The 13410-nt window shown below is 36.8% G+C and overlaps 2 protein-coding genes across 8 annotated transcripts in view; one reads left to right on the top strand and one right to left on the bottom strand.

The window, feature by feature from the left end:
* prkag2a (protein kinase, AMP-activated, gamma 2 non-catalytic subunit a) overlaps positions 1-2474 on the bottom strand; it is a 72890-nt gene extending 70416 nt beyond the window's left edge. Inside the window, exon 1 of one of the 3 annotated variants that reach the window (XR_007927799.1) lies at positions 359-738. Coding sequence is in view for 1 of the 3 variants with exons in the window: in XM_051881501.1 (XP_051737461.1) it covers positions 359-439 (81 nt within the window). In the remaining 2 variants the exon portion in view is untranslated. Of the gene's footprint in view, positions 1-358; positions 739-2325 lie in introns of those variants that run through there. The other 2 variants (XM_051881502.1, XM_051881501.1) reach the window with 2 other exon arrangements.
* Positions 2098-11713, top strand: sh3glb1a (SH3-domain GRB2-like endophilin B1a). 5 transcript variants are annotated; one of them, XM_051881509.1, is made up of 11 exons: positions 2347-2570; positions 3645-3786; positions 5349-5477; positions 5751-5884; positions 7295-7387; positions 7537-7626; positions 8446-8469; positions 9957-10046; positions 10178-10278; positions 10367-10589; positions 10678-11713. In XM_051881509.1, exons 1-11 carry the CDS (start codon positions 2508-2510, stop codon positions 10783-10785), a joined length of 1197 nt encoding a protein of 398 aa, XP_051737469.1. In that variant the 5' UTR covers positions 2347-2507; the 3' UTR covers positions 10786-11713. The 5 variants fall into 5 exon arrangements, with proteins under 5 accessions (XP_051737468.1, XP_051737469.1, XP_051737467.1 ...); XM_051881508.1 differs by lacking the exons at positions 2347-2570; positions 7537-7626; positions 8446-8469 and adding an exon at positions 2098-2302; XM_051881507.1 differs by lacking the exons at positions 7537-7626; positions 8446-8469.
* The last annotated feature ends 1697 nt before the right edge of the window (positions 11714-13410 follow it).

Below are 13410 nucleotides of genomic sequence, written 5' to 3'. Positions count from 1 at the left end.
TATGTTCAGCCATCTCTGATATGTCTTAGTAATAATAATAATAAATAATATTAATAATATGAAAACAGACAAATAAAATACTGTCGAAAATAAATAAAAAGTATATACTATATGACAAACAGCCTATTTAAAGACGAATATATTCAGTAAACACAAGACAAAAACACTTTTGAAATAACCTTCTGAAAAGTCAAATCAATTTTGCAGCTCATTTCACAATGTCATTGCAAAACCACTGCGAGCAGAGAGAACATGAATTAAATTTGTATGTGTTTGTATCATGTTCCAGTCCGTGTCCACAACTTTTGGCTTTAAATCTGTGGAAGAAGAAAATCAGCATCGTCAGATATGAACTTACAGACATGTGTATCCGAAGAGATCTTCTTTTTCTGGAATTTTTCTTCTCATCTTTCTTAGAATCCATTGCGGTGCTGCCCATTTCCCAAAATAATGTTTTTGTTCTTTGGCAAAGGCTTATTTAACTCTGGCAAGGAGAATAAAATCCATCGCTCCTGTATATGAGAGCAGCAGAATAATAATTATCAATAATATTAAAATTACGATATTATCAGCCTCTCGTACGAAGTGACACTGGGCTCATTTCTTTCGGTTTCTGAAAACAAACACTTGCACCTTCGTTGAAAAAAAAAAAAAACTTGGACGCGAGAGATCAGAAAAGGTGAAGAGGATAAGATGCTCCCCGGTTCTCTGTGTGGAAGCATCAGTGCGCGTGTGTATCAAGCGTGATGAAAACCGCGCCGCATCTACCTGTCAGTCAAATGACGTAGCGTACAGGGGGCTGGGCTACAATGCATATGTATTTGGTTACTACGGTTACAAGCTCGGATGCTGCAGTGAGAAGTAGGTTTATTTCGAAGGTGGGGAGAAACAAGATTTATTTTTGGAAGTCTTGAACATGTTCGGAGGAAAAATATATAGGCCTATAGCGAGGCATGGTGTCTGTCACATGGTGTAAATTGTAATAATAGAACCTGCAAAATTCTGTTATTAATTACTCACCCTCATGTAGTTCCACACCCGTAAGAGTTTCGTTCATCTTCGGAACACAAATTAAGATATTTTTGATAAAATCCGATGATAATTAACACTTTCAGATGCCCAGGAAGCTACTAAAGACATATTTAAAACAGTTCATGTGACTACAGTGGTTCAACCTTAATGTTTTGAAGCGACGGGAATACTTTTTGTGCACCAAAAAATAAATAAATAAATAAATAACGACTTTATTCAACAATATCTAGTGATGGGCGATTTCAAAACACTGCTTCATGAAGCTTCGAAGCTTTACGAATCTTTTGTTTCGAATCAGTGGTTCGGAGCGTGTATCAAACTGTCACATAACCCACTGAAATTTCGAAACACTTATGATGTAACGAAGCCACGTGACTTTGGCAGTTTAATACACGCTCCGAACCCTGAAAACAAAAACTTTAAGTCAAAATGTACCTTCATGTATGATAACTAGCCCCAGTAACATGAAATATATCTCTCTATATTTATCAATATAGATATAATAAAAGTTCTGAAACACCTAATTAAACAACAAATGTTGGGTTGAATATTAACATCTATAAATACATTTGAAAATTAATATGAAGTGATTTATTTTATTTGAAGTATGCCAAAAGTCAAAACCCTCCTTGATCTATCCATTTCTCCTCTGCTATTAAAGTCTTATCTAAATGACAGGCAGGTGAGCAGAACTCATGCGTTCTAGTACACTACTGATGTTACACTGCCATCTAGTGATGATAACTAGTTATGCAATGAAAGAAAGTTACTCCAGATGAAATTTTGCTATTCACAACTAAAAGTTATTTAAAGGCCAAGTATTAGCACATATAGCCTCTCATTTTTCACCTTTCAACACCTGACTAGATAGATAGATAGATAGATAGATAGATAGATAGATAGATAGATAGATAGATAGATAGATAGATAGATAGATAGATAGATAGATAGATAGATAATAACCTCTTGAATTCAACTTTTTTTGTCCCGTAGAGGGCGCTATACACACATAAATACATAGAGTTACACACATCCTGATTAAAGTTTGACTAACTAGAGAAGAGTAAAGAGCACAGCAATGACAGATTCAGATGTGAAAACACTGAAGTTTCAAACATGGCCCAAACCTGAAGCAACAAAGACTGACCCAGTATCGCAGGCTGGGCCTTAAAACAAAAATATCACAATCTCTGAGCAACGCGACACAATATATATTGCTGAAAATGCTTCCGTTAAAAGTCCATAAAGCGTTTTGGAGTGTATAATGAAGGTGATGTACCCATACTGTTATACCGGTTATATCTCGAGGTCCAGGTCCGGTTCTGTGCTCGCAGTAATCAGATCTGTGGGTGGTTCTTCCTCTTCTCCGGCTATTGCTTCAGTCATACTTTCACAAAAATCCCTAACATTGATGCCAACACGTTTATTTACGCCATCTCTCTTTTAATAAATAGTTTTATATTGAAAAGTTAAAGATGGATTTTAACGTGAAAAGACTGGCAGCAGACGCTGGTACTTTATTCAGTCGGGCGGTGCAAGTAAGTGAAGATTCAGATTCGCTGTAAAGATGCTAAAAGTTTTTATACAGGTTTTATTTCAACACTTTAATCCTAAACATGTGCATTTTGGACATTAAGGTGCTTTCCGATGTTTATCACGCTGCATTTCTGTATCTTTCTTTCTCTTCCTCTCTTATTGGGCCTCTCTTTCAGTCTCGTGCTGTAAATCGGGTTTGTTAATCTACAATGTCGTTAATGTCTTAGTTCTTGATTTAACTGCAAAAGCAAACATTAAAGGCTCTGTTTTGTCGATTAGATATGCATACTTTAATATATGGCCAAAATACACACTGACATTTTTACATTTTGTCCATATTCAGTTTGTGAGGCTAACGCTAACGGGCTAAAGTAGAGTTTAATCCGGCAGAGCTCAGCACTTACACACAAAGGCTGTGTCTTAAAATATACTGAGCTGTCTAGACATACAGTATTTCTATCCATCATCATCATCTTAGAGACGGTCATATATGCTGATGATGCGGAAAAAAGACGCTTCAATGATGTCCCAAAACGCTGCCTTTGTCGGCTTACTTACTAAGATGTGAGAACTGCGGTAAAATTTGTTTTATATTTGACATTCGTTTGAGCATAAGCTTAGAAACAGAGAATATAATGGTCATTTTCGCGAATGTCAAACGAATTCCAAATATAAAACTAAGTTAGCCGCTGAAATACAGACGCTCTGCATAAACAAATACCTAATGTGTGTTTATCAAGTGTCAAACACTTTATCTGCCTGTTATTGGGAGTATAATTTTGAGATTAGATAAACGTTTCATTTCCTTTAATTTAAATCTGTCATGAATACTTTATATTTCTAGATACATTCATTTTGTTTTTATCCACACACTATTTGATGTATTTCGATATGTTTTGTGTGTGTGTGTGTGTGTGTGTGTGTAACTACATGAAAAACACTAGAAGGTGTTACATGTGATAACACTTTACATTTTTTTTTATTTTCCCCGTTTTAGATAATTGTGGCAGTGATATGGTTTGATCCTCTTCTCTCTTTTTTTTCCTTCTTTTTTTAAATGTTGTCTTCACATACAGTTCACAGAAGAAAAATTTGGCCAGGCTGAGAAGACCGAGTTGGATGCGCATTTGGAGAATCTCCTCACCAGAGCTGAATGCACTAAACACTGGACAGAGAAGATTTTGAAGCAGACAGAAGTGTTACTGCAACCAAACCCAAGTAAGATCCGTTCAGTGATTAGATGATTCATTAGCTTTGACATCTGCGTCTAATTAGCTGTTAAATATTTTAACCCATGGAAAAATTTCGAGGACCTACTAGTGTTTGTTATATGTATGTGTTTTGACCTTTACACCCTTCTGTACATCATCCTCCTCTTAGAAGGTTCCTCTTAGTGTTCAAATCTCACAGAAATGTCAGAAAGTCTGTGTAACTACAACTACAGCTGTTTAGAGCCTCACTATGGTGCCACACCACTTTCAAAAATCAGCAAGACAGAAAAACACTTGCACAACAGGAAGAACAAACAGATCAAAGCAGATCTAGCATGCACACCTGTCTACTCAATCACATCTAAAAAACCACATTCCTTTACTCTTCTTTTTTTGTATTTAGAGATTGCTTTGCAAGGATGCTGTAGTATTTAATTATGAAATTATTTTAACTTTTACTTTTTAAATGTAATTATTATTGTTATTAGTCATGTCATACCCTGGAAAAAAGGGAAAAACTGGTAAAACATTACAATAAGGTCCCATTAGTTACATTAATCTTTGTTAATGTTAGTTAATAAAAATACAACTATTCGTTGTTCATGTTAGCTCAGGTCCATTAAATAGCCTAATATTGACAAAGAGAACTTTTGATTTTAATAATGTTGAAATTAACATTAACTAAGGTTAATAAATTCTATTTTTCATTGTTAGTTCATGTTAACCAGGGTTGCCAGGTTTTCACAACAAACCCCACCCAGCTGCTACTCAAAACTAGCCCAATCGCGTTTCAGGGGAGGTCCTCCAGGAAAAAAAATAGCGTCCCGTGGAATAAAATCCACGTTTTTTGGCGGGATTCCTGTGGTAAAATTAGCATTACAGGGGATAAATATCACGTTATTGGGGTCGCTTCAACCCGCGGACATGAAAACAACCCACGGCAACAGTGTTAAAGTAGCCCGATTCCACGGGAAAACCGCAGACTTGGCAACACTGATGTTAACTAATGTACTGTAGTTAAATAATGTTAACAAATGGAACCTCATTGTAAAGCAGGGGTGGGGAACGTTGATCCTGGAGGGCCATTGTCCTGCAGAGTTTAGCTCCAGCCCTAATTAAACACACCTAAAGCTAATCATGGTCTTCAGGATTACTAAAGTTACAGGCAGGTGAGTGTTTTTTTTCAGGGCTGGAGCTAAACTCTGCAGGACAATGGCCCTCCAGGATCAACGTTCCCCACCCCTTGTTGTAAAGTGTTACCAAAAAAACTAAAAATGAGCTTCACGTGTGAACATCTAAATTAAGGCAAAATAATATTGAGTGCCACTTAATCTACCTGAATACATTAGGTTACACCAATAAAATTAAATTTCTGTTTGATCAGGTAGAAATGGCTCCGTAAGGTAACAGTTTACCACTTTTTACAGTGTACTCATAAGTATTTAAATGCGTCTTCATATATAAACAAAATGAATGAATTCTAGAATTTTATGTGGCATTGATGCATAGTATGGAGCTAATATGTAACATAGGTTTTTGTATTGTAATGTTATTAATCTGCATTTTCAGATGTCAGAATAGAAGAATTCTTTTATGAAAAACTAGACAAGAAGGCCCCAACACGGATGAACAACCATGAGCTTCTCGGTCAATCCATGATCGACTCTGGGACTGAATTTGGGCCTGGAACAGCCTACGGTAAGCACCAAACACAAAGGCAGCATAGTGCCCTAATTACCCATAGTACCTCATTCAATAATAGTAGTCCATTGACAGTACCCAATTTCCCCTAGCTTGAATGTAAATGCCTACTAAAATGCTATTAGACTGTAAGCATTATCAACTGTAAGTTGAGAATGGCCTCTAGACATCTCACAATATTGATGAAATATTTCCTCTTTTAATTGAATTTATCTTAATGATATTCAATGAGAAAAATGTACAGTTGATTCGGTCCGTTTCTGTCCACAGGAAACGCTTTGATAAAGTGCGGCGAGACGGAGAAGCAGATCGGAGGAGCGGAGCGAGAGTTCATCCAGAGCTCTGCCATCAACTTCCTCACGCCTTTCCGCAACTTTCTAGAAGGAGACTTCAAGACTATATTGGTAAGATCAGGCAACCCTAACAACTGAAACACAGATTTCTGAAACATATCCACCTTATTTTTCACATAAGAGCAGGTGCGGCCATTTGTAAATTGAATGTGTCTGGCTTCCAGTCTAATCCGCTTCTGGTTATTTTTAGCTGTGCAAAACAGCTCGTTATGCTGATTGATATTGCAAACTGAGATTTCTTACCACATTATTTTAAAGGGGTCCTTGATTATGATTTCTCTTTTGTAACTTTAGTTAGTGTGTAATGTTGCTGTTTGAGCATAAACAACATCTGCAAAGGTACGATGCTCAAAGTTCAATGCAAAGGGAGATATTTTCTTTTACAGAAATCGATTTGGGACTACAACGAGCGGGTTGGTGACATCACTAACCCTAAAATTTACATTAACTCTGTCCCCGGGAACACATGACAAAGGGGGTGAGGCCATGTGGAGCAGCTTTAGAGAAGAGGAAGAGTTGTTGTAGTAGAGTGTTGTTGCCATGCCATCATTTTATGCCGGACTGCTTCACAAACGAGGGTCAATTCAACGCTGGATTTGCACAAAAGATTAACATGACGGCACATGCTAGTCAATAAGTTGAATCAACTCCACAGCAACTACATAAATAAACACCTGACAATCGTCATTTTGGCTGTGTGAGATTCTCCAGCTTTGTTGTTGTTGAGCAACCGAAGCGGAAGCTGTTAAAGCTTCGCCCTCTTCTGAAGAATAAAGAAGTGACATGTGGCCAAGTATGGTGACCCATACTAGGAATTTGTGCTCTGCATTTAACCCATCCAAGTGTACACACACACCGTGAACACACACCCGGAGTAGTGGGCAGCCATTGCTGTGGCGCCTTGCTCAAGGGTCTCACCTCAGTCGTGATATTGAGGGTGGAGAGTGCTGGACATTCACTCCCCTTACCGACAATCCCTGCCGGACCTGAGACTCGAACCCATGACCTTTTGGGTTACAAGTCCGACTCTCTATCCATTAGGAAAGATAGATAATAGTTCCCCTTCAATGCGTTGTCATAATAGCAGCTAATGAATTGGTAGTCTCGCACATTCACAGAAAATAGCTTACTTCAGCCTTGAAAAATAAGGTGGATATTATTTAGAAATTGCTAGATATACTTCACGTAAAATCACGTATAATGTTTCCACCAAAATATTAAGCTGTTTTTCCACTATTTTCAACAGTGATGATAATTAGAAACGTTTATTAAGCACCAAATCAGCATATTAGAATGATTTCTGAATGATTATGTGACACTGAAGACTGGAGTAATGATCATTTTTTCCTGTTCGAGAAGTCATTTCACTCAGATATATACGTCACATAAGGGAAAAGAAGACGATCCCAATTTCCGTTTCATAACGACTTTAACAAAACAAACTCTTCTGCTCCTTTACAGAAAGAGCGTAAACTGCTTCAGACCAAAAGACTGGACCTTGATGCTGCAAAGACCAAGCTAAAGAAAGCCAAAATGGCTGATGCCAGAGCTTTGGTAAGTTATTATTGCTTCTACATTAGTTAAAATGTAACTCTTTACAAATGTAAGGTACAGCCTAGAAACTAGTAATAAGAGACGGCACTTGCCATCTTTCCTAAATGCAGCTCTTTATTGTCTCTTGTTTTTGTGTCGGCACACGGAAGCCTCTCAGATCTACCACTCCACCAGGGGACGCTGGCTATGTTGCCAATGTCTCCTTCATGGTGAATTTTCTCCATGTGAAGTGGCTGAAGGTTGGTCTGCGTGTTTCACTCCAGTGCCAAGTTCCACTCTGTTTTAGAAGAGCCACCTTTAAGACATACTAGTTCCTCTTTAAGCTGTTGATTAAGCTCTTTTGTCCCGGATATTAGCAGCGTGTGTGTTTCCAGGTTCCTTTTTTGTTGTGTATATAGAGATGGAAAGAGGATATCCACGTTTGCTCAACATCGTGATGACATTTCAAAACTGCTCTTCGCCCTTGGCCTCAGTTTCACAAGAGAAGTAAAGAAGTGCTTCAAGATTGTCTCCTCATGACCAGCACTCAACCTACACAAATATATATATATATATACACCCACATACACACATTAGTACCCAAACAAACAGCTGCCCTCTTCCAAAATGGGAAGTGCTTAGTTTGCATCGATACAGTGAAGTGAGCAAGAAGTAATTCTTATTCAATTGCTGCAAATAGTCCATGTTCCCATGCAACAGCAGTGATTTGTGTTGAATCCTTAATCATGCTAACCATAGTTTTTGACAAAATACCATATTATGATTAATGTTACTACAATAAAACTGTTAACTTGGTATTAGCATCACTTTAATCAAAATAAAAAATTTAAATTACTCTGAAATTGTCTGTTTGAAATAAATCACATTTATTTATTTTGTTTTAGTCACAATTACTATAGTAACTATGGTATTTTGGTGGAAACTTGGGTTACCATGCTAAATTTTCCTCAGTGATGCTAGCTGCTACTGTTGTGGCTGTAGTCCATGTAGATGTTTAAGTGTTAATTCTCAGTTTTATCCCTAAATAAATATATTATCTGTTTTTAAATGCTGTGCAGATGTGGGCAGAGGAAGTGACGAAGGTAAGGAGAATGTTCTGTCATTTTGGATAATCTGTGAATCTTGGCGCTAATGTGAAATCTGCAATCTGTGAGTTTCTCTCTTCAGTGAAAAACTGGAAATTTTTGACCAGTCAGACAGCATGTGCTCACAGAGCTTTTTCTGCGCCTGTAATTTCCAACATAATTTTAATGCGTAATGCAAGATTTCTCAATGCTTGATCAAAAACGAATCAAAATATCCTGTTCTGGCCCATCAAAAGAGCTTTTCTTAAAAGTTAGCAATGTGCTAAGCTAGTAGGCTAACCTGTTAGCTTGCTAACTGAAAAGTAGATTCCACACACAGGATCTTGGATGAAAACTTGCTTTCTGTTGACTATCTCTGTTGTTTTTTTTTTAATTTTCTTGTATCATTTTAATTTTAAATTGTACTATTATTTATATACTATTATTTATTTATATTTTGAATTAGCTTTTATTTTTATATTTCAAGTTTTAATTTTAAGGTCATTTTGTGCTTTTGTCATGTTTATTTATTTATGTACCATTTCAGTTTTAGTCATTTTAGTACTTAAACCTAAACATTTTAACTTAATCTTTAATTTCCATTTAAATGTTTTAAGTTTTTTAATGAATATTTATATTTTATTTAATATAATTTCAGCTTTATTTCAAATACTGAAAACTATTTTTAATAACTGCGCAAAACTGCATCTAAATTCACTTATTATTAGAAAGTCATCCAGGTATTTTGCACCTACTGTTTTATTTATATATATATATATATATATATATAATGTATATGTGTGTGTGTGTGTGTACAATACTCATTTTGACAGTGCTTTTCACATACTAAAGAAGTACACGTTTGGACACAAGGTTAGCGATACAATTTCTCTAAGAGGGTTTTATTTATTATACGTGTGTGTGTATATATATATATATATATATATAATATATTATATATATGTGTGTGTGTCAACAATATCTATATATGAAAACGCACTGGCTATATTTTCAGCTTTGTTCCCTTTGAATAATGTGATTGTGATGAATCTTATATCATCCACATTTGATTTAAGTCAGCTTGAAATTACATTTGACAATTCTTATCTTTTATGGAATATTGCAGTATTTATTATAAATGGATTATCTGTGCACATCATTATTTTTTAAAATCCATGTACCCTCATAATCTTTCATTTAAAAATAACCTCCCTCCCTCTTGCAGCGACATCTCTTCTGTTTTCTGTTTACATTTTTTTTTGGCGTGAGGGAGGTACAACCTGTCACTCACATGAGATCACAGCAATAGCAAACCACAATGATCCAAGATTTCCCATTGGACAAAATCAAGTCCCGTCCTACATTTTTTTTTTTTCTTGTTCGAGAAGCCGTTTCACACGGATATGTGTCACAATAGGGAAGAAAAGATTATCACAACTTCCGTTTCATGCCAAATTTAAGCTGTGTAAGTGAAACATTCCTATTTCTATTTCTCTCTCTTTCAGGCCGAGCAGGATCTGAAGATGACACAGAGTGAGTTTGACAGACAGGCAGAAATCACCAGGCTTCTTCTGGAAGGAATCAGCAGTACACATGTGAGCTCTTGTCTAAAAACCTGCCGCCCACTGGGCCGCCTGCCAATCCACATCTCACAACCCCTCGGTTTTACTCAACGTCTGACCTATAACAAACCATATTATCTCTCTCCCAACCTTCTCTCTCTCAGGCCCATCATCTCCGCTGTCTAAATGACTTTGTGGAGGCTCAGATGACGTATTACGCCCAGTGTTACCAGTACATGGTCGACCTCCAAAAGCAGTTGGGAAAGTAAGACATAATCAGTATATATTTTTCCGTTTATTTAGAATAATTTTAATCATTATTTAACTAATCTGAACTTTTTTCCCCCCTTTAGCTTCCCTTCGGCTTTCTCTTCCAACAACAACCAGTCAACGGCCAGCGGCGGTGCCAGTGTCTCCGTACCCATCCTGCCACTATCAGCCCCTCTTCCTTCCACCAAAGGCAGTGTGTCTTCAGGTTTCACCGAGCTTCAAAACTTCAGCGGGAGCCGTAAAGCGCGAGTGCTGTACGATTACGACGCCGCGGGCAGCAACGAGCTCTCCTTATTGGCCGATGAGGTAGGCGAGCCATTTGTGTGTAGCTGATTTTGAATAATACTTTCTTGGTTTGAATTCCTGGGAGCATAGCATGTCCCTTTTCTTTCAGGTGATCATGGTGAGCAGCGTCCCAGGCATGGACTCTGATTGGCTGATGGGGGAACGTGGGACTCAGAAGGGAAAAGTGCCTATTACCTACTTGGAGCTGCTAAATTAAAAGAAAACAATTGTTGTTGGAACCAAAACAGTGTAATCCAGCTGTGCTGTGTACCGTATATGCAAACTTGACGTCTTTTGCTGCTCACATGCAACAGTATTTAATTGGATGTGACATCTTGCAGTCCCAGTATGGGACGAGGTTCTAACCGGAAGACTGTTTACAAATTAATTAATACAGATTTTTTTTTTTTTTTTTTTTTAAATGCTTTTGATGTGACATGATTACTGCCAACATGCCTTGTTATACAAAAACTGCAAGAGTGAGTATTTACATGCGTTTACAACAAGAAAGTATTAAGACTGATTGTCATTTTTATGAATTTTAAAGTGGCTTCCATTATGTACATGAACTCATATTAGGTTCTAGAACTTTTCAAAGCAATTCCTGTAGAGGTGGAGTGAATGTGAATATGCCATAATTTATTTTCAGGGTTATACAGCCCCATCGTAGCTGACATGTGCTTCAACTATTATCTTCTGCGGTTTACATTTCTCTTTATTGCGTTAAGTTTGAGCACACAAAGAAAATGCTTTATTTGCACGCAGACAGCCTTTCCTGTTATGTATTATGAAACCGTGTCCTTTTTGTATACATGCCGTTTTTAAAAAGCGCATGGTAAGGATACACCCAGTTTTATGATCCATCTATTCATTTCATGATAAAAACAAAATCTCTTTACTGATAACTGTACTTTTTTATACCCATGTGCCTTACATTCATCTTGTTTTTAAATTGTTTAAAGCAACAAAAAAAAAAAAGATGAGTGCTAATTTTACACGTTTATGCCACCCTATCTAAGAAAAAAAAGCACAATTTTTTTTGTTACATTTATAATTACAAAAGCACAGGTTATCTAACTGCTTACTACCATAGATTTATAAACAATGTTTTCATTACATAATAAACAAAATGTGTAGACTTCTTACCCTTCTCTGTTTTGATTCTGAGTTGTCTTGTTTGTCTCATTTCTGCAGTATATAGTATAATACTTGACTTGAAAGTTTTCTGTATGCACAATATGCAGTATCCCACAATGCAGTGCACTTTACTTGACCATGTATAAGTAAAACAGAATATCAGATGTTATTTGTAATTTTTTACCTCCTCCGTGACTCATTTGATCAGACTGTGAAGTTTAAGAGATTCGATTAAGAAACGCACAATAAAATTGGATTTAATGCGCAAAATAGCAGTTTTTATTTCAAAGATGACAACTGGAAGCCATTTGCTGACTTAAACCTGAGGTAATTCCGAAACAATAGCATTTTATGGTTTCATAATCCTGTTTCACATACTATTTTCAAGACAAAAATATGATGTAATATGCTATTTCGCACACAACATTGTTCAAATATGAATGTCTGTTCTCTCAAATGTCGGTAGAGGTCAGGCTTTTCACTCGGTAATCATTTTGGGTTAAATTAACCTTTTTGAATCGGAAAGTACCTTAAAGTTACACATGAAGTCGTTATTTGCAAAGTAACCCCAAATGTACCTGTTTGCCTGTATGGCTGTTTTTTTTTTTTAACGTACTTCTCTTCAATGAACAGAGTAAAAGGAATCAAAGAGTCACTGGCTCCCCCTCATTGTTCAATAAAACCACGCGTTATTATATATAACATTGCTGTTGTTTATGACTTAATGTATGATGAAGATGACAGAGCAGCTGATGTGTTGGTGTTGCTCTTGTTTTGTGTAAACAGTACGTGGATGGTCAGCGAGGGGAGGGTTAAGAGGAAGTTGTGCTAAACAGGCTGTTGACTTCCTGTGCTGTTGTGGCTCAGCAGGCGTTTATTCTTGCTGTCCGTTACTCAGCCTCACATGCCGAGAGGGCATACTCAGTTCCTTCCCGAAAACAGCAATGTGAGAGCCGACCTGTGAAGTGCTCCTTTCTGCTTCTGCTTAAAACTCAAGTCACCATTAAATCAAAATGGACAGTCCTTTTTTTTTTTTTTTTTTTTTTATGGAATATTGCAGTAGCTATATAAATGATTTATCCGTGCACATAATTTTTAAATTCATGTGCTCTTGTAATCTTTAAATAAAATAACTTCCCCTCCCTCTTGCAGAAATATCTCTTCTCTGGTGACGTGTTTGCTGGCGTGAGGGCGGGGCAACCTGCCACTCACATGAGATCGACCTATAGAAACCACAATGATCCAACAATCCCATCAATAGAGTGGTGCATTGATGACATATGTTTGTACGCCAACCAGGAAGTTATCATCACACTGGTTCCCTCAATAGGATTTTTCCAGAGGCTTTTGAATTATCGTAAAAAAATAAGCTCTGTAATCAACAAAAGTTTATGATAATGATAATAGTGTATGAATTTTGAAGCCTAAATACAATCACCAGAAATAAAAAGCTAACCTATTAAAGAACTACACACGGTCGCTCGACTTCAACGTCACCATCACCAAGCTTACTCTTTCAGTCTTTATTAAAAACACTGTGAGTTAAAATAGTGCAAGAGTGCGGTAATAAAAACAACGAGGCTGTGAAAGCAGACTTCCGCGTAGATGACAATAGTCCCATTTAGCAACTTGTTAGCAACCACCTTTTTCAAGACGTGTAAAAGCTTTTAAAAAAATCACGAGTGGGATATTACTGATGTGTTTT

The sequence above is a fragment of the Ctenopharyngodon idella genome, chromosome 23, assembly GCF_019924925.1.
Source record: "Ctenopharyngodon idella isolate HZGC_01 chromosome 23, HZGC01, whole genome shotgun sequence".
Classification (NCBI taxonomy): Eukaryota; Metazoa; Chordata; class Actinopteri; order Cypriniformes; family Xenocyprididae; genus Ctenopharyngodon; species Ctenopharyngodon idella.
This window is presented reverse-complemented; position numbering and strand designations above follow the sequence as displayed.

Excerpts from the sequence above, each read along its gene's own strand:
- sh3glb1a (XM_051881509.1), top strand. The coding sequence starts at position 2,508 with ATGGATTTTAACGTGAAAAGACTGGCAGCAGACGCTGGTACTTTATTC. Across the intron at positions 5,478-5,750 it reads TGGGCCTGGAACAGCCTACG|GAAACGCTTTGATAAAGTGC; the intron begins GTAAGCACCAAA and ends TTCTGTCCACAG. Across the intron at positions 7,627-8,445 it reads TCCATGTGAAGTGGCTGAAG|ATGTGGGCAGAGGAAGTGAC; the intron begins GTTGGTCTGCGT and ends AATGCTGTGCAG.